At 38.0% G+C, this 26,109-nt stretch overlaps 1 protein-coding gene across 2 annotated transcripts in view; it reads left to right on the top strand.

Annotated features, from left to right (window-relative positions):
* The window catches only part of CARS1 (cysteinyl-tRNA synthetase 1), a 49,518-nt gene that overhangs the window by 9,795 nt on the left and 13,614 nt on the right, over positions 1–26,109 (top strand). For both annotated transcript variants that reach the window (XM_073347286.2, XM_073347287.2), the window contains 15 exons: positions 7,507–7,598; positions 8,468–8,556; positions 8,924–9,020; positions 10,016–10,114; positions 11,307–11,456; positions 12,642–12,782; positions 13,645–13,733; positions 15,222–15,343; positions 16,731–16,843; positions 17,699–17,827; positions 18,717–18,846; positions 19,563–19,666; positions 21,098–21,195; positions 23,527–23,716; positions 24,171–24,239. In XM_073347286.2, the coding sequence (XP_073203387.1) occupies positions 7,507–7,598; positions 8,468–8,556; positions 8,924–9,020; positions 10,016–10,114; positions 11,307–11,456; positions 12,642–12,782; positions 13,645–13,733; positions 15,222–15,343; positions 16,731–16,843; positions 17,699–17,827; positions 18,717–18,846; positions 19,563–19,666; positions 21,098–21,195; positions 23,527–23,716; positions 24,171–24,239 (1,712 nt within the window). The remainder of the gene's footprint in view (positions 1–7,506; positions 7,599–8,467; positions 8,557–8,923; positions 9,021–10,015; positions 10,115–11,306; positions 11,457–12,641; positions 12,783–13,644; positions 13,734–15,221; positions 15,344–16,730; positions 16,844–17,698; positions 17,828–18,716; positions 18,847–19,562; positions 19,667–21,097; positions 21,196–23,526; positions 23,717–24,170; positions 24,240–26,109) is intronic.

The raw sequence follows: 26,109 nt of genomic DNA, 5'->3' as shown, positions 1-26,109 counted from the left end.
TTCTACACTGGGGTGTAGCTAGTAATGTGGCATAATTGATGGATTCAGAGGTATTTGAAATAGTGAAGCTATTTCCTTATTTGTTTTATTTGATATTTTCTCCGCTTACAGAAATTAATTATCAGTGTTTTTAATAATAATAAAAAAACTAACCGTTGGGTATAAGACATTTGTCATAGATCCACAGGAGCAGTCTCTTGGAGGAGCCTCTTCAATGTGCTATCCCCCAGGGGGTCTCACTCTTCCTGAAGGGTAGGCCATACAGTCTCACCATCTCCTGAGAATGAACTGCTGGGGCTTCAGCGCTTCTGCATCACACCATAAGCCCGACTGAATAAGTCCAACTGAGATAGACTCCAGGTTAGGGACTTGTACACTTTTCAGGGTCTAATGCACGTCACACAGTATTTGCAGTGACACTCAAACAGTGGTTTCAAAACAGCAGGGTTTATTAGTCAACTGGATGCACAGCACTGAAAGTCTTTAGGTTTGCATTGTGATATAAAGGCTAAACCATAGTCCATTCTCGTCAGCCCAGAGCAATTCACCAGTCAAGCTGTAGTGAACTCCATTTTCGGGCTCTGTGTTTCTCTCTGACTTCCTTCCTTAGTCTGTTCCCAGATGAGCGAGCTCCCAAACTTCTTCCAGAGCCCACACTTATCCTTCCCCCATCACACCTCTTAGTCCTTTGTTCTTGAGCTGGGGCTCTGCTCAGCTTCCCTGCTGAGAAGTGGGGAAACCCTCTTAGAATCATAGAATATCAGGGTTGGAAGGGACCTCAGGAGGTCATCTAGTCCAACCCCCGGCTCAAAGCAGGACCAATCCCCAACTAAATCATCCAGCCCTGCCTGGCGGACCCTTGAAGCCTGCTCGCGGCCCCGCAGTGTGCCCCAGATACCTGGTTGAGAACCATTGGTCTACACTACAGGGTTAGGTCAATGTAAGCTGCCTTGCGTCAACTTAGCTGTGGAGGCATCTTCACTTGCATTTGGCTCCTGCTGACGTAAGTGCCTCTCTATGCCAATTTAGTAACACCACCTCCCCAAGTGGCGTAGTCACAGTCCATGTAATTAGGTTGACGCAGTGTCAGTTCAGACGTTGTGTTGCTTATATCGACTGTTACTGGCCTTCAGAAGCCATCCCACAATGCCCCACACTGATAATACAATCGATACAAGAGCTCCACCAACACAAGGAACCAAGTGTGCACACACACATAAGTGATTTAATAACTGCGGTGGCTGTATGCCAACAAAAGTTAGGTTGACATAATTTTGTAGTGCAGATATGACCTAAGAGTGTCAGAGCTAAATACGAGATTGAACAGATAATTTAACTTAAGTAATTAACACAGGATCACTCAAGGTAAAATGCTCCTTTAATACATCTGTAGTCAAAGGACAGAAACGGGGTGTCAAGGTTCCTTCCCCACTCTGAACTCTAGGGTACAGCTGAGGGGACCTGCATGAAAACCTCCTAAGCTTACTTTTACCAGCTTAGGTTAAAACTACCCCAAGGTACAAACTATTTTACCTTTTGCCCTTGGACTTTATCGCTGCCACCACCAAACATCTAACAGGTATATAACTGGGAAGGAGCCCGTTTGGAAACGTCTTTCCCCCCAAAATCCTCCCAATTTCCTGGGGAAGGTTTGATAAAAATCCTCACCAATTTGCATAGGTGAACACAGACCCAAACCCTTGGATCTTAAGAACAATGAAAAAGCATTCAGATTCTTAAAAGAAGAATTTTAATAGAAGACAAAGTAAAAAGAATCACCCCCATAAAATCAGGATGGTAAATACCTTACAGGGTAATCCAGATTCAAAACAGAGAATCCCTCTAGGCAAAACCGTAAGTTACAAAAAGACACAAAAACAGGAATCTACATCCCATTCAGTACAGCTTATTTTCTCAGCCATTTAAAGAAATCAGAATCTAACGCATATCTAGCTAGATTACTTACTAAGTTCTAAGACTCCATTCCTGTTCTGTCCCTGGCAAAAGCATCACACAGACAGAGAGAGCCTTTGTTTCTCCCCCCTCCAGCTTTTGAAAGTATCTTGTCTCCTCATTGGTCATTTTGGTCAGGTGCCAGCGAGGTTATCCTAGCTTCTTAACCCTTTACAGGTTAAAGGGTTTTTCCTCTGGCCAGGAGGGATTTTAAAGGTGTTTACCCTTCCCTTTATATTTATGACAGGGGGGCTAGTAGGTTACAGATTGTGGTAACAAGCCATAAATTCAATGTCTTTATTAAGACCATGATTTCTAGGGTCTAGCAAAGTTATGAACTACAACAGACTAGTGTCCATCCAGAGAGCAGGACAGACCAGGCTGGGACAACAAGGAAGATGAGTTTACAAATTTCTCAGACAAAACCAACACTGAATCTGTTATTATTTGGTACAAGTGAAAGTTCTGTCCTAAGCAAAATAATGGGGCAATTTTACCATTTGCCTGTTTTTCACTATTTAGTCCTATGAACGCTAGAAGCACAAGCAGCCAAAAATAGGAGAAATTCAATCTGAAAGAAAATAATGAATATGGCAATTCACTGCACTAGACATTTGAAAACTCCAGGTTTGGGGACAGATGAGAGTTCATACAAAAAACACTTTGACCTATCCCAAGAGCACTTCTGAAGAAAGCTAAAAATACCTCCCATCCCAAGACAAGAATATGCAGAGACTCCCACAGAAGGTAATGATGAAAGAGAACAAAACAAAAGATTGGTGGTGCTAAAAGAGGAGACAATCTTTGGATTATTGTGGCATGCTTGTAGCACAGTACCTGGTGTGCAAACAAGAATACAGATTTATAGTTACAGTTAATACAAATTTAGAATCTTATTGAAATGTTGCATCTTTAAAATAAGAGACTGGGAGGAAAATAAATGTCTTTAAAGGTGACTGCTGTTTAAATCTAATTGCTATAATCCACAGTTTTACGACAATAAAATTGCTCCTAAGAATGCAGAGTTCTATTTTGAGTGACTAACCGATGTTTTCACTAAGGACTTAGGACAGAAAGAATATAAATGCAATGACAATGGCAGACTAATGAAGTTTAGTCTTTAATTAATTCAAACGTCCAATTAATACTATCCCCAAAGAAGACTATTACCAAGACAAAAAATCTTTTTGTTGATCATGAGGGTCAGTTCCAGGCAAAACATCTAACTCAGACATGTGCATTTTAATTCTTTATTAAGAAGTAGTAAATATCTCTATTAGAGGATTACATTTCTTCTATAAACAACTCAGTAACACAGTATGCAGGAACTTAGCACTGTGATCTGAATAAGAGTGATCATCACTAGTCACTGTCTTGCTCCTAAGTGAGTGAGTCACTCTGTTCAGTTTTCTGTTAAGATGGATCATTTTTATTTAAGACTCATCAGAAGCACAGCCGGCTAGTGAATTTTCAGTGTGTGTCTCTTAAATTGTTAAGTCCTAAAATAAAATATTTCAGCAAGAAAAAAAAAACTGCTTTCCAGTACACACACACGCGCACACACACAAAATTTTACTTGGACTTACATCCACATTCCATTGGCAAATATGAAATTTTAGCTAACAAGAGGAAGCCTAAAACAGCAGATCTTGCAGAACTTAAACTATCATTTACATACATTTCTCAGGATTGCAAAGAAATCTTACTGAATGTGAACCAGCTGAAGGCTTCCTGAATCTGCAGACAGCTCCAGTGTCTCTGCTGCAGCCTATAACTTTCCCAAGCAGAAGCTAACTGAAATTGATAAGACAGATCAGTTTTACAAATTAAATCAAGAACCCCTTAGGCCAGAAGTGGGCAAACTATGACCCATGGGCCAGATCTGGCCCACCAGCCGTTTTAAGCTGGCCCTTGAGTCCTGCTGGGGAGTGGGGTCTGGGTTGATGGTTGCTGGGTGTCAGTGTGTTGGTGATTGGGTTTTCCATTGTTTTTTGCGGGTTGTCCATGGATGTCAATCAGCGTTGACCAATATTTGTAATTACCCTTTCAGTCCGCTTAGACAGCTAAGCAACACTCCACCTGCTCCCCGTGTCTCCTGGTCTGCCTTGAGAGCAAACGTAATCCTTTTCCCACCCCCAATGCAAAGTAAGGGGGAAACAGGTTCACATAAGAGTCATAAAAAATATTACCAAAAAATCCTATTCTGTCACAGATGTATACAGTTTTTGTTTTGACTGTGTGAGGGTCCAGTCAATTGGAGCCATTCAGTTTTTTTGCAAAGGGTTACAGAAATACAGATTTTGTATATTGTACAAGTTTATAGTAATGTAAACTGTGTTATTAACAGGGTAAATTAACATTTCTGAAAAGAATGTAGCTTTTCCTTGGTAATTAAACAATTACTGTTCACGTGAGGAAATGTGAACTGGTTAATCTAGGTTATTTTGTAACCTCTTGGGAGTTTGTCATTCTTCTCTGATGCTTTCAGGGCAGCTGGCGCATAGGAAACAAATGCTTTATAGTGAGGTCCCTGCTCAAGAAGTCCTGTAATAGTTATTATATTATTCATAGTACTTAGCTCTTGTACAATGCTTTTCAATAGCTGCATGTTAACACCCAATCTTTTTTGATCAAGGTTATTGAGAAGGTGGTGCTGCATTAACCCCAGTAGCATCCTGTCATCATACGTGTTGTGAATGCCTACCAGTCTGGTGTTAATTGTTAGTCTGGCACAGACAGATTTGGTTTTGTTGACTGACTACACCTACCAACAGACACCGTGAAGGTTCCCGGGCTGATTTGTTGGCTCTGGCAGTAGTCTTTGATAGCACTAACTATAAGTGTTTGTTGATCCACCCACAGAGTTTCATGGGTGGCGATAGGATAGCCCATCTGTAGGTTTGTGCCTTTCTGTCTGAGAAATCTTACAGGGCGGTAATTAATCTGCCTTCTCCCAAGGTCTCCTTTTTAAGATATCTGTCTGGCTGCTGGTAAAGATTGTGAGATACTATGTCTTACAGTGTCCAGTAGGCAGATGATATGCAGCGCTGCAGTGCCTTTTCATAGAACTTGGATATTGCTCTTTGTATTGTCTTAGTATCTAACAGTGCTAGGGATGTGGATGAGAACAAACTCGCTTAGGCTTAACCTAGAGAAGACCAAAGTGATGGGAAGAAGCATATAGATGAATGGGCTGGAACTGTACGTTGATCTTTTATTGGAAGTTGTATGTTTGAACTTTACCATTATAGTCTATATATCATTGCTCCTGGATTGTGAGCTGACAGCTTTGGCACATAGGATCTTTTTTCTTCTGTGATTAATTTGGCTGTTGCCTTCATCACAGTAATCCATGTCATTGTAACCTTTGTAAATCTAAGAGTAAACATTTGTCTTCTGGTATTTGGACTCCTTTAGGGATAGGCTGGTTTTGTACTTGAGGTATGTGTTAACTTACATCTCATTTACAGTAAAATACTTAGAACTAATGATACAGCTCCGTGTACAGTATACCAATATAATATTTTATCCTTGTCTGGGTCAGGGTATTACATTAAGCCTCTCTTTTCCAGTTACCCAATTGTTCAAAAGGATAGTGGGAATTATATATGAACTGATTATATATAATCACTTTTTGCAATTGATTATTGTGGTTCTCAGTTGCAATACACAAAGGAAGATATTTCCAGGGAAACTGAGTGAATGATGGGCATGCTGAGAGACAAAACATGAAAGCCATTTTGACAATACAAGTTACAAACAATTGGATAATATTTTAGTTGCAGGTAAATTGCATCCCATATAAATTCTTAACAACAATACTGAAATAAATGGGGAGGGAAAACTTGTTGTATTTCTCAGTTTTCTGTCTTGCTGTTAATCTTCCAGTTTTGATGTAAGTTAATGTGTTAACTTAATATTCACACATCACATCACTGAAATACAGCCACAGGTGGTATGGAGCGTGGAGGCCAGATGCACAGCACACAGCAGCTTCTTGGAGGAGATGATACTCTGTTGCTACTTGTTTTTTAAGCACATCAGAGGTGTAATACCTAATGGAAGCATAATGGAAAAGAGAGAGTCCAGTTCTGCTCAGTGCTTATGTGCAGGTGGGCAAGGAAAAGGGAGTATATGAAGCCTTTTAATCCCTCCAGTTCCTCAGCGCAAGCAGCAGGGCACCCTTCCTGCCTTACAAATGCTGAGAGTTGTGCCCAGCTATTACCCCAGCACTCCAGCGGGCTCACACTGCATCCTCAAAGAATCATGTTTAGAGGTGTGTCCACGCCTCCCATTTGGCACGCTGTAAGCTAGGACATATGATATGCTTCTTTTTAAAGGGGTCTTAAATATTGCCTGGCAATGCATTACAGTGCTTTGGCCTGAACCATCCTGCTATCTAAAAGCAGGGTAGCTCTGTATTAGGGCTGTTCAGAAAAATTTCTACAGAATTTTTCTGTTGGGAAATTCAAGTTCATTGAAATTGAAATGATTCATGAGAACATGTCAATTTCAATTGGAATTTTGTTGTGTTTCTACTTTTTTGTTTCATTTTCATTTTGTTTTGACTTTTATACTTATACTTTTATATATTTGAATATCCTACTTAATATTTTGTATTTTGACATTATTGAAATGTTTCATTGTTTTCATTGTACTAGAAATTTCAAATTTTCATTCTGATTTGAAATGAAAACAGATTACTCAAAGTTGGAAATTCCCACAGTATGGAAATTCCATTTTCTGATCTGCTCTACACAATGTTAGAACTATAGCTAGTACTACACTGATCTTCATCCTCTCTCTGGCCCCTTGCTCCTTGCTCCTTCCTCAGAACAGTACCCTCAGATAAGGGCTGGATTTTGTCCCACAATTTATCATACTTCTTCTTTTACCATAATGATTCTGCTACCTGCAATAAATAAATCAAAGACTAGATTGTGCCTTCTATTGAATGTGCTCCACTTAGATATGTATTTGTAGGAAATGAAGATGTTCAGAGAAGCTGTGTGTGATAAAAGGAAGAAGTACTTTCTGAGCTATGCTGTCTGCCCTTTTCTCTTTCTCCCACTAAATATGTGTTCTTCAATACTGACTCTGGACTTTGTGGAAATTTTTCTAGGTATTACCTGAGTTTTAAGATATGCAGTCTTATTAGGGTCAATGGTTTTACAAAGATAAATTGTTACAGATCTTTTTGAAAACCTAATTACCTCAATGATTGACTAAATTTCAAAATCTTTGTACATGCTTTAATGTACACTGTATTGCAGTTTTTTTCTATGTTTTAGATTTATAATTTGAAAAGGGATATAAACTGATGGCAAGCAAGAGAGTAGAAAATAAACTTGTACTAGCTTTATGGGAAGGTCTACGTAATATAATTAGTTTGGGCTACTTTGAATGGAGCTGTTTCTGTACATCCTATAAAAACATTTTTTCCTTTTGAAATAATTTAAGGCAGTAATGTGGAAAATCCTTTATTATAAATCCATATGTCTGTTATAATGATCTTTAGAAGTTTCTTGAGGTTGTCTTTACGTTCTTTTCTAGGTAAAGGCAAACGTACGCAGCCCCATTGGTCTTCCCCAGAAGGAACAAAACAGTCTAAACTCTGCCTCTACAACAGCCTCACGCGCAACAAGGTGAATGAATGAAAAAAAACTGCAGGGTTTTCTGTAGAGATGCAAACATAATTGACCAGTGACATTTTTTTAAATGGCTTTCATATCTATTCGCAAGCTTCTGTGACATATTTAATAAGATTCAGCAAAGTAATACATCTATTTAGTATGTGTCAAAGATACCTAGTTTAGTCAAATATGTTTGTAAACATAGAAAGTGGTATTATATTCCAGGTATAGTATATGACTGCAGCCTTCCATCACCCAAGAGCCCATAACATAATACAACATCATATACACAACCAAATCAGAATTTGTCTTGTTAGGGCTTGTCTACATGAGAGAGTTTTACCAGTGTTGGTATAACAGCTCCATGTGGACATTGTTGTTCTAGTATGAGTACCTTTTTTGTTTGTTAGGTTTCAAGCTAAACAAACATTCTTAAGCACCATAAGCTAAATCCAAAAAAGCCATTCTTTTATATGGGAATAAGAGCATCCAAACTGAGAGTTATACTATTGTAACTATATTGATTTAAATTCTCACCTCAGGTTATACCGAAAAATGTCTCCTTGTAAACTAGGCCTCACTCTTCCCTTTGCATGCATGGGTAATATTGGCTAAGGGTTAAATGAAGATCTGACCCATCTGGCTGTCTACACTTTGATATCACATTTTGTAGACTGCAGCTAATGGAAAAAAAATGAACTATGTTATCTCTTTTAGGTCGTGAAGTTAGCATTTTTTTCTTACAGTAAAATTGAGAGTGTAATTGTTGTGTGTTAATCCATAATCATATTTGCTTGACATGCCTGTGCTCCTGATGTTGCTGCTCCGAGACCTTATGTCTTCAATTTCTTCTGCTCACTGTACCTTCCTTTCCATTTAAGGATGTATTTCAGCCCCAGAGTGGCAAAAAAGTGACATGGTATTGCTGTGGCCCAACAGTATATGATGCTTCTCACATGGGACATGCCAGGTACCACAGAGTTTCTTCCTTGGATAAAAAGCGAACAGTTTATATTGTAAGCAACTAAATAACAAAGCTGAAAATCTCTAGGAATATGTCAAGCCAAGTACAGTGAGTTAGACATATTGCTGGATGACAACTCGGGTACTCTAAGATGGAAAAAGAAAATTACCATTTATATTTGTTATGCAATGAAAAGCCTGTTTGTAGTGGGGGGAAAGTTAATATTGTTATGGGAACTTCAGTTGGGAATTTACTGACTTTGGGATTTAAAATCTCGTTCAGTGCTGCATTAACATAGTTCTTGCATATAATAGATGTGTATATGAAGTATTTGCTAAGTAAAAGTAAGTTCTGTCTTTTGAATTTTTTTTAGGTCATACATCTCATTTGATATCCTGAGAAGAGTGTTGAGGGATTACTTTAAATACGATGTCTTCTATTGTATAAATATTACAGATATTGATGATAAGGTAAGGTGTCTTTAAAGGTGCATCTAAATGACAATAAGTTGACCAAGCCCAGGGATTCGGAATCAGTATGCATATAGTGTGTTTTATCAATTTGGTAAGGCTAGACATCTAGACTAGTAACTTTAATTGCACTATGTAGCCTGATTCTAATATCTGTCACAAAGACATTGATTTTCAGTCACTGGATCTCATTCAGGTTTAGTATACTGTCTAGACTTTAGCAAAGCATCTAGTAATTTAGATCCATGCTGCTTTTGTGTACAAGTAGGCTTGGCAGAATTCAATTTTTGTATATAATTTCAGTGAATAGTATCTGTTTATTTTTAAAATTTTCCCCTTTTTAATCAAATTTTAAATTTTCACAGTTGTACAGAATTGTGAGTTAGAAGCATTTCTAATTTTCAGTTGTGGGAGGGGCCGAGCCAGACAATGCGGGGTGGTCAGGCAAGAATTACTGACAGTAATGATAGTAAATGTTGAAATTCAGAAAGTTGAAGCTTTATAGCTATTAAAACCAAAATTGTCAACTTCAGATATCAAAGTATACAAAGGTAAATACTCTTAAATCAAACTCTTAAGTTCTCAAGCAGCACTTTTCTTACTTGCCTGTGTTTAAAAAACTTTGATTATCATGGCTGGAAATATTTTGTGTCCGTTTCTGTGTGCATGATGAAATCAACCAGTACCAACATCTACCAATTTAAAAATCTAATCCTTCCAAGCTGATGTATAAGTGAATGCGGTTATAGACAATGAAGATTAACTGTCCTTTTTACAAAGGTAACTTATTTTACTGGCCTGCTTCATTATTGGTTATTAATGCATTTAATTTCATGATTACTTTATTTGATGTGCTTCAGTGGTGCTAATTAGATATGTAATTTTTGTAGCTTGTTGAATTTAGAGGGGTCCTGCTAAAGTATGTAGTAGCAAAATACATTGGTATTTGGACTTTGCCCTTTTTAGAAATATGTTTAAATATTCTTGCCTTGTAGATCATTAAGAGAGCAAGACAAAATTATCTTTTTGAACAATATAGAGAGAAGAAGCCGCCTGCAGTCCAGCTATTTGAAGATGTTCAAATTGCTTCAAAGGTGAGCTCATAGTTTTCCTCTGCTCATAACTTAGTCTCTGATTCAGTAAGGTACTTTAAGCATTTGGGGAGTTCCACTGATTATGTAGGACTGCTCATGTGCTTAAAATTAGACATTTGCTTAGAGTACCTTGCTGAATCAGGACCATCCACAGGGAAACTTGTGATGCTATATTACTGGAAATAAACAGCCATCTTCACATCCTGTAGAATTTTTGACTATTTTTTAAATCTGCGCCAGACTTTTCTGATGCTTTAGGCATAGAATTGCATGTGCAAAATGCATGCTTAATTTTGTCCCCAAACATGTAACCTGTATGTATGTGTGTACTATTTTGAGGAAAATTCAGATGTTCGCTGCAATATTACTTAAGCTTCTGACAAATAAAAACACAAATTTAAGGAAAGGCCATGAATGAAAAGTATTTATGTAGACTTTCTTTATGGAGTAAGTTTGAATATGAATTATACGGCCTACTGTGCCATTGACATCATTGAGCTTTTGGTGCTACAGTTTAGGGGATGCACTGGGTTGAGGATGAGTTTTTGGCCTCTTTATGCTTCATGAATTGAAAAAAAATTAGTGATTCTCAACCCTATGAGTTGAAGCACAGAGCTGGGAGCTAGGGGGCTTGCGTTTTATGTCTGTCACCAACGTGTCACTTAACTTTTCTGTGCTTGGAAATTTATCCCATCTATAAAATGGGGATTATCATGCTTATTCACTTTTGTAGAGAGCATTGAGATTAAGGGAAAGTACTAAATAGTTATAATGTTGTAAAGGTTAAAAACAACCACTATCTACAAGGAACACGTATTGTGATGTAGCTGTTTAATTCAGATTTAGACAGTCAAATGTGGATGGCATTTTATATTCCCATATCCTTTTGGACCGTTAAAACTAGTGGCCGCCTTATTGCTCCTTTACTGATGTTGAGCAGTACATTATTCTCTGAGTAGTCTGATAGATTTCAATCTGACTGCATGTGGGGAAACATACTACTCATCTCAAGTAAGGAATTATGTGCTCAGAACATATTTTACATGAGGAATATACAGCCGTTGAATAAGCTGCGCTTGTAACACACCAGACCATGAAGAAAGTGCCAATAATTCTGTTATCCAGTTAAAGTTCTTGGATTGATTTTTTTTTTTTTCACTGTACATTATTTCATGAACATTTCTTAATGTAGCCTTTTTCAGCTATGTTAAATGACACCACTGATCCAGATAAAAAGCAGATGCTGGAAAGAATTCAGAATGCAGTGAAGTCTGCTGTGGAACATCTAGAAGAAGCTGTGCAAAAGAAACTTACTGGAGAAGAGATCAACAAACATGCTGAGGTCAATATGAATGGATTTTAGATCTCATTGGCTTGTAACAGTTTTCTGAAACATATTTTATAAATGGTCTGAGAATTTCCCAATACTTAACATTCAATGCGATAAAATTGTATCACTGAGCTCAATTAAATAGCTTTTGTATGCCACTCAGACCAGCTTCGGACCTCCTCATAATCTTCTTTTTTGATAGCTGCTATTTCCAGTTATTTCCAGTTTTCTGTAAAGGATTTTCTCCCCCACAAACAGACTCGTATCTTTCCCCTTCTTTCATGGAATTTCTGTCTTGGGGAGGGATTCATGCCATAACTTGTTGTACATACAGCTCTGTCCACAGCGCACGTGCAAATATCTTTGACAGTTTTATTGCTGTGCTGCTCAAGTATTTTATGCCTCTTGTTCACCGAATTGATGTTTCCAAATTATTTCAGAAATATCTTTCCTCTGGATGAGGGCCTGAGCAAAATAAATGGAAAGATTCCTATTGACTTCATTGTCCTTTGGATAAGCCCCAGTAAACACAACAGATATTGTAACTAATTTCTCTTGGTAATTAGAATCCTGGATGGTACTGCCTCTCTTTCAAGCTGTTTGGTGCAATAACTGCTGGGGGCACAGACTGTGTGCTCCCTGCCTTTGTGAAATGCATCCTTTTTGGTCCAACTTATGTAAAGTTCATCCAACTACTAAAAGATGGGTGCCTTTATAAATGTTTTTGTTTTTAAAAATAAATCTATTACGTCACCAAAGTAGTTCTTTTTAGGCTGATTCTATATATCTGTCTTCAGAATGTATGGTGTAATTGTTAATGGAGTGTTAATGGAAAACTAAAGAGAAAATAGGCTGATATTTAGGGAGCACTTTTTTTTACTGAACTATCTGTATTCATTTGCATGATATTTCTCTTCAGCAAAATGCAAATCCCTCAGCACTTCTCTGTATCTTTTATCAGAACACCGTTAAGACTCTCCAGATGTAAATTATGTACCCATCTTCTGTTCACTCCAAGCACATGGAAGGCTACATGGCTGCAAAGAATGATAGGTGCAGGAATATTCATGCCCAGGCGAATTAAGTGTGAAAACATATTTTCTATGAAAAGGCATTACAGTCTAGGCTCATAAATAAGACTTTTTCTAGATTTGTATTGCACTGAACGGTTATATGTATATAATTTTCTTTTCATAGAAATTGTTGGAAGAAGCAAAAGATGTGCTGTCCGAGTGGCTAGACTCCAAGTTTGGTAGTCAGGTGACTGACAACTCCATATTCTCTAATCTCCCCAAATTCTGGGAAGAGGAGTATCATAAAGATATGGAAGCCCTCAATGTAAGTAAACAAGCTGTTCCATTTTTATGAACGTTGTATGTGCCAGACATGTGTATTGCTGGCTGCACCCTCAGAAGGCACTGAAAAAAAATTCAGCAACTCGATTGTGATCGAAGGCCTTAGCCCACCGCCTTATTGATGATCTTTAACCTGCAATGAACTGGTAGTTATTAAATCAGCATATTAAGACCCTGCTGTACTCTTCTCACCAGTGTAGCCACCCTGCAACTGATCATGTTAACAATAGTTCCTGCCATGTGGAGATCAGGCACTTCGTACTGCATATCTACACCCCATCCCTTCCCCTTGACATGAACTGGGCAAACTCATCAGGGTGGGTGTCTCATTCCCTTACCCATTAATAAGGTCCATTTTCCTTCCTCAAATGTTGCTAATTTCTGCCTTTCCCCATCCTGTTGTCCCAGGCTGAGTCTGGAATTTGAGATACATGGCTGGGGTCACTAACTGCATCACCAGGGGCCCTGCCAACAGCATTTAGCATCATTTAGCATGAGTAGCTCAGAAACATGGTAGGGAATAATTCCTGCCCAGCCAGAGATGCCACAAATTGAACAACTTTCATCTCCTGCAGCAGCCAGACCTTTAGTAACTTGGCTGATGGGATAAGAAGTTTAGAAAAGAGGTCCAGTTGGAAACTAGGAATTAGAACACCTAAGTTCTATTTCTGACTGCCACTTGCTGTGTTCCTTTGAGCAAGTCATTTAACTCTGCCTCAGTTTTTCCATCTTTATAAAATAGTTATTACCTACCTCACAAGGAGGACGAGGTTTAATTGAGATTCTGGCATGAAAAGTGGTGTGAAATGCAGTATATATAAATGCCCTTTTATCTTTATCCATAGGTGTTACCTCCTGATGTCTTAACTCGGGTCAGCGAATATGTACCGGAAATTGTGGCATTTGTTCAAAAGATTGTGGATAATGGTTATGGGTAAGCGCCGTTATGGGTTGTGTGCAACATTACAGAATTATTTCTGCAATTATTGTGTAACAAAGCAAAGCTCTAATACTGAAATAATAGTTCTGCAATATACAGTGGAGCCATCTTACTTTGTTTCTATAAGCAGTGGTACAAAAGACTACATTCAAGCAGTGTTTCTTTGGGATAAAACTAATCAGCTTGTTCCTTCACACCCAAGCAATATTCTCAAACCTGATTTAAAAAAAATTTTGTTACTGTGGTTTTCATGTTCTTTTACAAACGGAGACTTCAGATCATAAAAATATAGGGTGAAATTACAGCCCCATTTAATCAATGGTAAAACTCTGATTGACTTTAACAGGACCAGGATTTTACCCATAGTGTTAGGCAACAATTTTTAGAAATGGAAGTGTAAAATAGGCCACTAAATCTTTATTTAGGCACTTAAGTAGAAGTGGTTTCGTTTTTTTCACATGTGCAGATCTGCTTCTCCCATCGACTTCCCCAACTCTTGCTGTTGCTTAGTACCTTTGAAAATCAAGCTGCTTCTATGTAGGTGCCTAAATATCCAGGCATCCTGACTTAAAAGCTTTTTCTGTTTGTAGCTTAAGCGGGTACAGATTTACTGTATGAAAAGATTTTCATCACAAAAACATCTTACTCTAAACAGTTTAAAAAGCAAATTGTTTTTTCTAGAACAGCAGAGAAATTCATACACTATGGCTCAAACTGCCATTGGGTGTCTAATATACATGTGCTGAAAAACTTCCATTTATGCCTGTGCTCAAGCCATAGGAAAATTGACCCTGTGCTCTGAGTGGTGCACACTGCTGGTGGTTTTGAAACAGAGAAGGAGGGGGGGAAATCCCAAGGATGACCCATTAAAACCATGACAAAATAAATTGGCCAAATAGAGGAGGACAAAATTGATTGGAAAATAAATGAGAGACACAAGGTAGGTAAGCTAATGTCTTTTAATGGACCCGAAGAGCTCAGTGTAGCTTGAAAGCTTGTCTCTGTCTCTTCTGCCAACAGAAGTTGGTCCAATAAAAGGAATCTCACCCACGTTCTCTGTCATATAATCTGGGACCAACACAGCTATAACAACACTGCAAACAACCTGGAAAATAAATGTAACTTGTAATTGTTATGTTATTGCAGACAATCAAAAGATGGGAGGAAATGTTAACATTTATAAAGGAGAAATATCTAATAGTATCCTTTTTATATCTTGCTAAAATATTTATTTAACAAATTTAATTTTAATTGGCTTTCCTAGGACATATTTACCTTGGCTTTTTACAGTTTTTACCTAAAGTTTTTACCATGCACTTTAACAACTTAGGACCAAATTCTGTCACCCTTACTCATGTTGAACAGTACAATACTCTTCAAGTAGTCCTGCTGAGGATCTTATACAGGATGGATAGAGATACTTATTGCTGAGTTTTAGTTTTATATTGATAAAGGTTTTGTTAAATTCTTTTAACGTTCTAGTTATGTATCAAATGGGTCTGTCTACTTTGATACAATGAAGTTTGATGCCACTGAGAAACACTCCTATGCTAAGTTGGTTCCTGAAGCTGTAGGTGATCAGAGAGCTCTTCAGGAGGGTGAAGGTAATAAAATCAATATTCACTTAAGTTGCTATCAGCATGCACAACGTCAGATATTCCCATTGACTTGGTTCAGGCCCATTAGAAGAATGGAAAAGTTTTGTAGTCTCCACATTGCACTTCCTTTATTTTTGGAGTCACAAATGAGTAGAGTTGGGCAGGAAACAGTTTTCCTGTCTTGCAAACAATTTTAAGATTTTGAAACAAATTTCTGTCCCAAGTCAGGACAAGACGTCAATCTCAAAAAATGTTATGAACCAAAAATCTGAAAGGGGAAAAAAAAAAATCTGTTCGCATCAGTCAAAACATTTCAATTTCGACCATTTTTTATATTTAAAAAAAATTATTCTAGCTTAAATTTTGAAACAAAAAGTCATTTTGAACTGGGAAACCAGAATCTTTCATTCTATGTTGAAATAGGGTGTTTCAACAACTATGAAACTTTCTTCTAACAATTTTGAGTCTTAAAAATTTGTCAAAATTGACCCTTTCCTGCAAAAGGTTTTGGTTTCAATTAATCAGCCTTTGATATAAAAACCTTTGGTTGAACAATTCCCAATCAGCTCTACAAATTAGCTGTTTTCCTGAAATCAGTGACCAGCACTGGGATTGGATCAGCTCTTGTTACAACTTGCCGGCTTCAAATGTAAATTACTTTTATATATTGAGAACTGTCCTTCACATTGTAAATATTCATGTTACTGTGCTGAGCTAAATGGGTGCAGCCCTCTTTTAATTAAAACTTGTAGTAGAGGGTGATGCTAAAATTTGCAACAAAGCACGATGCCCATGAGGAAATTAATAATTCTATATTCAGTGCAACGTTTGAATGGTCTGCAATAAATAGTACATGGGGTCACGTGTTGAATGATAAGGATAAAAAGAAATAGTGAATAGCTACACGTTCAGTGATTACCATCCATCCTGTGTCATCTCCTGAATGAGACAGAGATGCTATGGAAAAAATAGTATGTGATCATGTAATTAAAGAACAGATCATAATGCATATGCAAAAGGGACCTGAATTAAGGTTGCACAGGCAACCTTTATTCTGGCATTTTCTAACTTCTGACTTCTTGAATTTGCAACCTTAACATTTGGGGGGCCACGGGAGGTTGTAATGCTGTAATTATGAATGCTGAGAGAGAGTAGCAGTTGAATCACATATTTCAGGGCTTAAGAAGCTTCACAACTAACACTTTTGTTGGTAGTCTCAGAAGAGGCCATGGATTAATCAAGAAGCAAAGGATTGCTCTTTTCAGTTGTAAATTTTTAGTGTGGTTTTTTTTTTGTTTGTTTTTTTGCATTGAAAGTTACAGCAGAAACAGGAGTAGGTAACGCTAATGTTTAAAGACAGTATAAATATATACAAAGTTTTCTCCATTGACAGGTGACCTCAGTATCTCAGTTGATCGTTTGAGTGAGAAACGTTCCCCGAATGATTTTGCTTTGTGGAAATCTTCCAAACCAGGAGAGCCCTCATGGGACTCCCCTTGGGGAAAGGTAAGGATCAGTGTGTTCAAACCACACACATAATACAGAAGCTAATCTTTCTACAGCTTATGAATATCATCTGTACTAGCCTGTACAACAAATGATCCAGCCTCATCTTGCATTTAATGAAGTCGAGATTGCAATAATATTTTGTTCAGTAGCATTGCTGTGTTCATTTAATATCCTATACAGTGTAGTTAGCCAGTTATTAGCCACTTCTCAAATAGAAGTCTGTGTGCAGAAATGTTGTCCATTAAATCAATATTATCAATGTACCTCTAAACATGGGGATCGGTCTACCTTGTCCACTTTCCCATTATTAACCTCCCAAAGTTTCAGTTCAGTATTCTGTGCTCAAATCAAAATGCCTGTTGGAATGAGTGGGGAGAAGGTTCCACTCATCTGAAAGTAGTTTGCATAAGAACGAATGCCTCACTTTAAGGCAAGGGTTCCAAGACTTATAACCCCGAGAATAAATGCAGCTTTCCCTTGTGATGTTAAGAGAGACAAAACCATTACTTGAATGCAATACTTTATTTTGAAAGTATTAGAGGGGCCAGGACTGTGTTCTGTATATTCATCTGCTCATAGATACATTTGGCATGTATGATTTATTACAGTATGGGAGATCTTGAAGTTCAACACTATTCTTATATCAAGGATGATGATGATTAAAAATCTGTTCTCCCTCATACTTCTATGTCATATTAATTTATTTGTATTTATTAGTGGACAAACCAATGAGGGAATGATACAGACAAAGGTGTGGGTAGAAAGTAGTTTCTCCTAAGAAGGGTTTCTGTAAAAAACCAATAACAAAGAATATTTAATCTGTACTGAAATCACTTGTTTATCTCTAAACAGGGCCGTCCAGGTTGGCATATTGAATGCTCTGCTATGGCTGGATCCATTCTGGGAGAGTCGATGGACATTCATGGAGGGGGCTTTGATCTTCGATTCCCTCACCATGACAATGAATTGGCACAGTCTGAGGTAGGTGACATGTTCACCATCTGTCTTTAGTTTCTATTATACAAAAATTATACCATTTTTAGATTTGACTGAGACTTAAAAAAAAAAAAAAAAAAAAAAGCCCAGAAACCCCAAACTCTTAAAGTGTAGTTTCTCTTAGCTGGTGACTGTCAACAGAATAGTGAAGTTGATCATATCCAGTGTGGTGATGAATGCACAAAGGAAAAAAACTGAAAAACAGAATTTTTTTTTTCCTCCTTTTTTCTTTGGTTACTGTAATCTTGGGTATTTGTAACTACAGTAGGTACAAATGTTTCAGGCAGAAATTATTTTTAAAGCTGATAATATCCCTTTAATGAAAAGAATAAAACTTTTTCAAAATAAAAGGCAGAAATAATCTAAATAAAAGGGAGACTTCATTAAACTAATGTGAAATTATATTTTGTCGCTGTCTAATGAGGTTTTATCAACTCCAGCACGTCATCAGATTCTCTTAATTTAAATCCTGCTTCTTCTTTTTCCTTTTATTTAAAACTATGCTCAGGTAAAATACTCATGTGGTACCTGCACGGAATCCAGTGCTGCAGCTGGATCTGCACAAGTGAGAGTCTGCATCTATGTGGAGTCCACTGAAGTCAGTGGAGCTCCAGGCAGATGCATGTGTCATTGCACATCCAATTGTAGAATTGGGGGCATAATCTGAACAGTATTTTTGCTCTTAAAAGAGTAACATTTTGTGATTCCTGATCATGTTTAGGAAATGTGCCTTCAGAAAATCCTTTTTGTATTATCATGGTGGTTTTGTTTTGTTACATTTTTTTCCTGTTCAGAAACCTTATGTGTGTGGACGTGTGCTGTTGTTTTTAAAAAAACAAAAAACTTATCCTTTCTATTTGTGGTTTTGCTGCAGGCATACTTTGAAAATGATCACTGGGTTCGATATTTTTTGCACACTGGTCATTTAACAATTGCTGGCTGTAAAATGTCTAAATCTTTAAAAAACTTCATTACTATCAAAGATGCACTGAAGAAACATACAGGTAAAATCTTATTTGTGGCAGAAACACTTTTTAAGAAGCTTGTAAAATGTATTTTTTAAGAAAATTTAAGCCAAGAAAAATAGCAATTTTAAAAAAAGCCATAAATTGAACATTATTTCTTGTATAAGTTTCCTGATTAAAATGGGAATTGGCAAGTTTGGGTTCTTCAGTATTTTTTTTTTTTGGTAACTGAATTTGTGCTTAACGATTCTTTTTCGTTCATATTACAGTAGTTTAGGAATATAGAGCATTGGAATCAATTTCAAGCTAAGTCAATTTTGTGGGTAAGAGAGGATGGTTAAGGCACTAGCCTAGGTCTTAGGAGACCTGGGTTCAAGTCCATACTCCACCACATATTTCCCATGTGATCTTGAGCAAGTCTCTGAGGTCCAGATTTTTCAAAGGCATTTAACCTCTTAAAAATGGAAATAGACATGGAGTGGATTTTAAAAAGTGCCTTTGAAAATCCCACTAGGCACCTATCTGCTTCTTTCAGCAGCGAAATACTTCTACAAATCTGGCTCTTTGCTTCTCTGTGCCTTCATTCTACATCTATAAAGTGGAAACAATAGTATTTCCATACCTCACAGCAACATTGTGAGGATAAGTACATTAAAGATGATGAGGTGCTCAGATATTATCATTTTGGAGTCATATAAATATATTCGATAATGATGATTTTCCATCTGCATCTTAAAATTCCTAATTCCTAATAGCACGGCAGTTACGGCTGGCTTTCCTGATGCACTCTTGGAAGGATACGCTGGATTATTCAAAAAACACCATGGAATCAGCTATTCAGTATGAGAAATTCCTGAATGTAAGCAAGCTTTCCTCTCTTCTTCTTTATTCTTTAAACTTTGTGCTATCCTATCCCCCAGTAATGTAAACCAATCCCAAAAGGAGCTAACTGCACTCAACTCCACTGAGCTCAGTGGAAACTCAGAGCTCAGAACACTTCTCAGGGCTGGGCCCATTTTTCTACGACTATGGTGAATACGATGACATTTTTTGTGTATTGTGGAAAATCAAATAAAAATTGATTTTAAGAGTGGTAGCACATTATCCAGTATAACTACATTTAAAATTACAAATTATTTACGGTTTTTTGAGTTAAGGCTGCTACTCTCTATTTATAATTCTTCATGCAGCAATCTGAGACCCTTCGCAATTGTGTGGGCAGGAAAACGAGCCCAACCTAACAGCTTCCAGAAATGCTGTCTTAGTGAAATACATATTTCCTTTTATGCCAATAATACCTAAAGTGGTGAGAAAAATATGAAGAGATAATTAGCTATCCAGGTGGCACAAGAATCACACACATTCTGCTGAATATATCTGGTGTCTTTCATTTAAAAAAAATATTTTTAGTATCACTGCCAGTATCTGCTCCTTTTCCCTACTTACACACATCTGAAAACCACCACACAGTTCTGCACAACAGAAATATCTTCTTAAGTGAGGCCTCTTCCTGGAATAAAAAGACTGGTGCATGTCAGGGCTGAGGTGCATTTGCAGAGCTGTCTGGAAAAACTTGCATGGGTCCTGTGCACTGCGAGCAACTCAGATTGCTCCAGCTAAGCCTTGCCTTTTCATGAGCGGTAACTTGACGCACTGTTTTTTGTTTTTTTAAAGTGTGCTGTGTAATTAGTTTTGGTCTGTCAGTTACTGCTAATGATAGTCGGTTTATTGTGGTGATAGTAAAAGCATTAAGCAATACACATTACTAACTGCATCAACACTAGAATGAATTGTTGCTTTAGGGAAATACACAAGTCTAATGAAGGAAAGTCATTATGTACTAGAATCAGAAACACAACAAAAAGACTTTTCTTCCAGACAACACAATTCATATTTTCACAACCTGAAATACAGTAAGCAAAGGAGAGATTCATAATCAATGTAAGTTATCATTACCTCATTTTGTCCACAACTGACAAGATTGTTACAGGGACTCCAAACTAAAAAGATCATAGTTCAAAGAAATTAAATTGCAGTGGTTTGTTGTTAATGTCTAATATGTTGTGTTAGGTCACAACCTTGACAAAGAGCAGCTTAACGCTCATAATATAATACAGTGGGTAATGCAAAATAAGTGTATTTTTCTTATTTTGGGAGGTCTGTAGCAGATCTTTGCTTAAATTGTATCTAGGCACAAGTATTAAAATGGCTAACTGAAAATTTACTTTGGTATAGTAAACACAGGTTTGTCTGAGTTATGCTGATTTCAAACTGCATCCTTCTTTTTTAGGAGTTCTTTTTAAATGTAAAGGATATCCTTCGGGCTCCTAGTGATTTGATAGGCCAGTTTCAAAAATGGGAATTTAGAGAAACAGAGCTGAGTAAAAGGTGAGTGAGCTACTTTTAATTTCTGCATTAATAGCCGTTTATATATGCACACTTAAGATTCCCATTTTTCTAACTGGCATTTCCTTTTCTTGAAAAAGGATCTAATAATACTTTACGCTCTTACAGCAACCTTCCACTGAGAATCTCAAAGTACTTTACAAGCTGATGCGTTTAACCTTGCAACAGTTTTATTAGGTATTTTTCAGCATACAATACATGGAATTAATCACATCACTTCTATTGACATTCATGTGACTTGGGTGCCTAATTTTTGAATGTCACTCTGTATATGTGTGCTGAAAGGGAACTTCTTTCTGTTTTGAATCTCCTCTAGGTTATGTGACTATCAGGTGTATACTTAAGAAACTATCTGAGAAGGGGCAGATCACGCTAATGTAATGTGTTTCGACTGTACTAATAAAATAATACTTGGCACTTACAACATTTTGAAAATGCAAAGTGCTGTGGGGAAACTGAGACAAATGGAAGTTAAGTGACTTGCCCAAAATCAGAGAGCAACGATAAGAACTCAGAAGTTTCTGACTTTTGACCTTACCCTCAATCCAGTAAAACAAAATAGTGATATTGACATTATGGTCTCTTTCCATTTAGATGATAATCCTTCACATTTTAATGAAATCCCACTTCAGTGGCTGTAATTTAAACAGTGCATGATTTGATTCTTCTTTTTAAAGTCAAAGCAACATATAGTTAAGTGTGTCCTTGGGAATTACCAGAGTCATTGTGTCCGCAGTGCTGGAAAGACAGGTACCTGTTTCTTAGTAGCAGATAATGCTGCTTCTGGATTTTCAACTTTGTATAGCAGGCAGGTGGGGCAAATTGACTGTTAAAGGGGAAAAAAATCAAAGCATAGAAAACATTGAGTAAAGGAGAGTGAGAAAGGAGAGAACTAGATACAGGAGGGAGAAAGAGGATAGGAACAGGAAAAAGAGAAGTATTGGGGGAAGAGAGCATTTCCTTCCTCCTTTTACTTGTCTTTCCCCACCTCCTTTTCTTTCTCCTTTCCCTTCTCTTTCGAGTAGATAATGCCCTTTTGGATCTTAAATAAAAAAACTACTTCCTTAAATCTCTATTTTGCCTGAAGAAATGGGGGACACATACCATATGTATTACAAATCAATTCATGAACAGTTTAAACAGTGTTTCCATGGAAATGTTCATGATTAAGGCTGTGTGTCTGTCACAGAGGTTGCAGAAGTCACGGATTCCATGACATACCACTACCTCCGTGACCTCTGACCCCAGGGCCGCCCAAGCAGCAGGCCCTGGGGTCAGCCACACTGGCTCCTGCTGGAGCAGCCCCACAGCCAGACATTCCAGCTGCACCAGCCGCTGCTCGGGCAGCTGGCCCTGGGGGCCACCCGAGTAGTGGCCCTGGGGGCGGCCAGAGCAGCCCCTACTTGGCTGCTCCTGGACCCAGGGGCTACCCAAGCAGTTGCCGGTGCGGCTGGACCCGGGGGCAGCTGCACCAGCTCCTGCTCAGCGGCCCCCGATTGCTGGCCCCAGCAACCACCTGAGCAGTGGCTAGTGCCACTGGCCCTGCGGATGGCCTGAGCAGCAGCCAGAGGGGCTGGCCCCAGGGGCCCCCCCAGAGGTCCTGCAGAGCAGCAGCGCTCCGGGGCCCCCCAGGTAAGATTTAGTTGGGTATTTATAGAAAAGGTCATGGACAGGTCACGGGCTGTGGATTTTTGTTTATTACCCATGACCTGTCCATGACTTTTCTAAAAATACACATGACTAAATCGTAGCCTTATTCATGATACCTGCTTGGAGTGGCTTCATAACATGTAGCTTCAGAACAAGTTTCCTTAAATCGTGGCATTGTGTAGGAATTTATGTAACAGAACACTCAGCTGGCACACAGTGAGAGTAAGCAGCACTAAAATGAATCAGTGAAGAAGGGAAGAGACTGAACAAGCGAATTGTACTGCTTCTGCAAACATACAGAAAAGTGAGCTCTGAAGATATGCTAGGTCTGGTTTGTCCTGTCACTATTACCTGTCAGATAACCCACCCTCTCTGAGACTTTGGCAGCAGTATAGAATCAATATTTTATTATGCAGGTAAAATATTTTAACAAAATCACCTATATCATGGACACCAACACCTGTCTCTTAATCATCTTTTTTTTCCTTCTTCAGATATCAACTATGACCAAAGAAAGGGAAATCCTCCCCCTCCCCCCCCACCTCCCCCACTTTTGCTCCTCTTATGGAAGCACTCCAGTGTACTGATGGAGCACACGAATTTTGACATTAATGTTATAATGATAATATCAATTGTGAACTTGTCTGCTTTTCTCTGATTTAGTTTTTACGACAAGAAGGCAGCCATTCATGAAGCACTGTGTGACAACATTGACACTCGCACTGTCTTGGAAGAAATGCGATCTTTAGTCAGTCAGAGCAATTCCTATATTGCTGCTAAGAAAACTGCCAGGCAAATGCCAAACAGACTGCTGCTAGAAAGTATTAGTTCTTTTCTCACTCAGATGTTAAAGGTAAGTGGTAGTGAGATTTTACATTAAATTAAAAAAGAATAGCTGCCATCACACTACGCAGCTGCTACGGCAATATTTTCCAGACATGTATGGATCAGTACAGTCATTCTGTAGATCTTGCCGGATTCTAAAGAGCCAGTTGCTTAAAAACAAAATCGTTACATTTTATGTATGGGGGGGAATACAGTTCTTTATAATTTTGTTTTACATTAATTTGCATTTGGTGGATGGATAGTTGACAGTGAAGTTGTGCAATCAACATCACCTAAGGCAACATTTGACTGTCAACTATTTAGGTTGCTTTAAGAAGAAAGAGCAATCTCCTAGTAGGATGCCGGAATATGGATTAGATGAGCCTTGTGGCCTCTTCAAACACCAGTATGTCTGATTTCGGTTAGCCTCCAGATATCTTCTATCATATGAATGTGTCTTTAATTTCCTTTTCCTTGACTAGATCTTTGGTGCCATAGAAAGTGATGAAGCACTTGGATTCCCTGTTGGAGGAAATGGCCAAAACATAAATGTAAGTGGAGAACAGAGTACATTCTACTAACTTATTCTGACTACATATAGACAGGTTTCAGAGTAGCAGCCGTGTTAGTCTGTATTCGCAAAAAGAAAAGGAGTACTTGTGGCACCTTAGAGACTGACCAATTTATTTGAGCATAAGCTTTCGTGAGCTACAGCTCACTTCATCGGGTGCATGAAGTGAGCTGTAGCTCACGAAAGCTCATGCTCAAATAAATTGGTTAGTCTCTAAGGTGCCACTAGTACTCCTTTTTTTTTTTTTTTTTTTGACTACATATAGTACTTGCTAAAATAAGTCTCATTACAAGTAACTACATGTATTAATATTATTTATACAAATAAAAACACAAAATTACACTGATTAGGACTCATTGAAGCATACCAAAAACTAGCAGGGAGGCAGTTGGATTTTGATTTCAGTCTCACTTTCTGATCGCTTTGTAACCCATAATAGTTAGTTAATGGATAGTTAAAAGAACAACATTTGTCTGGCGTCTATAGGCAGCCTTGTTCTGTTCATCCAGCAGTACTACTGCAGTGAGGTATTTCTGCTGAGAGCAATTAAGACACACCTTCTGGGGGATGCTGATAAAGTTCTGTCATGTAGGAGCAATCTTTGGCGGGGAATAGGAGTGTAATGCTCCAGAGTGAGGGGAGGCCAATGATTATGGTCTTTGTACTGGAGCAAAATCTAACCTGAAAAATGGCACTATATCTTTAAAGTGTTTTCCTTTAGCACGACATCTGATGCCAGCATTTCGAAACATGGTCACATGAGACCATTCAGATTTAAGTGAAGTACATTTAGAAAAATATTTTCTGTTTCCTGTAAAGAATAGCAATGAAAACATTCACAGAATATCCTATCTTTGTATAGAATAACAAAACAAAACTACACCGCCCATTTTAACTCACCAAGAAAAAGAACTTCCTGTGTTGGAGTTGAGGCAAATGAATGAACACCCAGACTCTGTCTCTGTCTAGCTAGGTATTCATATGGTCCCCATTGCTGTAGCACTGAGTGCTATAGCAGTGGACTAAACAAACATTTACTAGGAGGTCTGTACCTTTTTCTCTTTTCCAAGACTGTATGGGAGAGAGGGCTGTGTGAAGAAAATGGTGCTGTTCCATATCAGAAATCATGAATATTGGATTTCTAATTTAGGTCAGCATTAGCAAACACTATTATCTCAGATTCCAGCAGAAAAGCCAGGACCTTGTTAGTAATCTTTCATAGGTGAGATTAAAAATTTATTTTTTAAACAGTCCTCACAATGCTAAAAGCAAATGTGCCTTGCAGAAGGACTGGCATTAGTGCGGAACAACAAACAAAGCCTTTCACTTTTAAATACCGCCAAGGATAGGAGGCATCAAAATGAGCTGATCTTGGAGGGGGTTTTAACATCTGTTTGTAAAATCCATGTAATTCTTTATATCTCGTCCTTTGTAAACAAACACTCTGGCAATTTTAAATATGAAAAATGAATGTCATCAGCCAAGCACATATGAACAAGCCTATAGTTTTGTTTTTTAAAGAAATAGGCTTTCATTTCCAGCATCCATTACAGTATATTACTAATTATTTGATTTTTGACAGTGTCCTCCTTAAATTTGCTACTTTCCTTGAATCTTTTGGCAGCTTTCCTTCAAGGTTTTCTTCGTCTTAGTCGTCTTCTTCTTAGCAAAGTTATCCAGTTGAATGTCCAATTACTTCATTTGGGACCTGATCCATAGCCTCTTGAAGTCACTGGGAGTCTTTCCATTGATTTCAGTGGGCTTTTGTTCATGCCCACATTCTTCTTGTCCATGACTGAACATGAGGGGATGAGTAAAAACTGAAACAGGCACTCTCTCAACAAAAGCAT

The sequence above is a fragment of the Lepidochelys kempii genome, chromosome 6, assembly GCF_965140285.1.
Source record: "Lepidochelys kempii isolate rLepKem1 chromosome 6, rLepKem1.hap1, whole genome shotgun sequence".
NCBI classification, from domain to species: domain Eukaryota; kingdom Metazoa; phylum Chordata; order Testudines; family Cheloniidae; genus Lepidochelys; species Lepidochelys kempii.
Note: the sequence above shows the minus strand (reverse complement) of the source record. Positions and strands in the feature narration are given on the sequence as shown.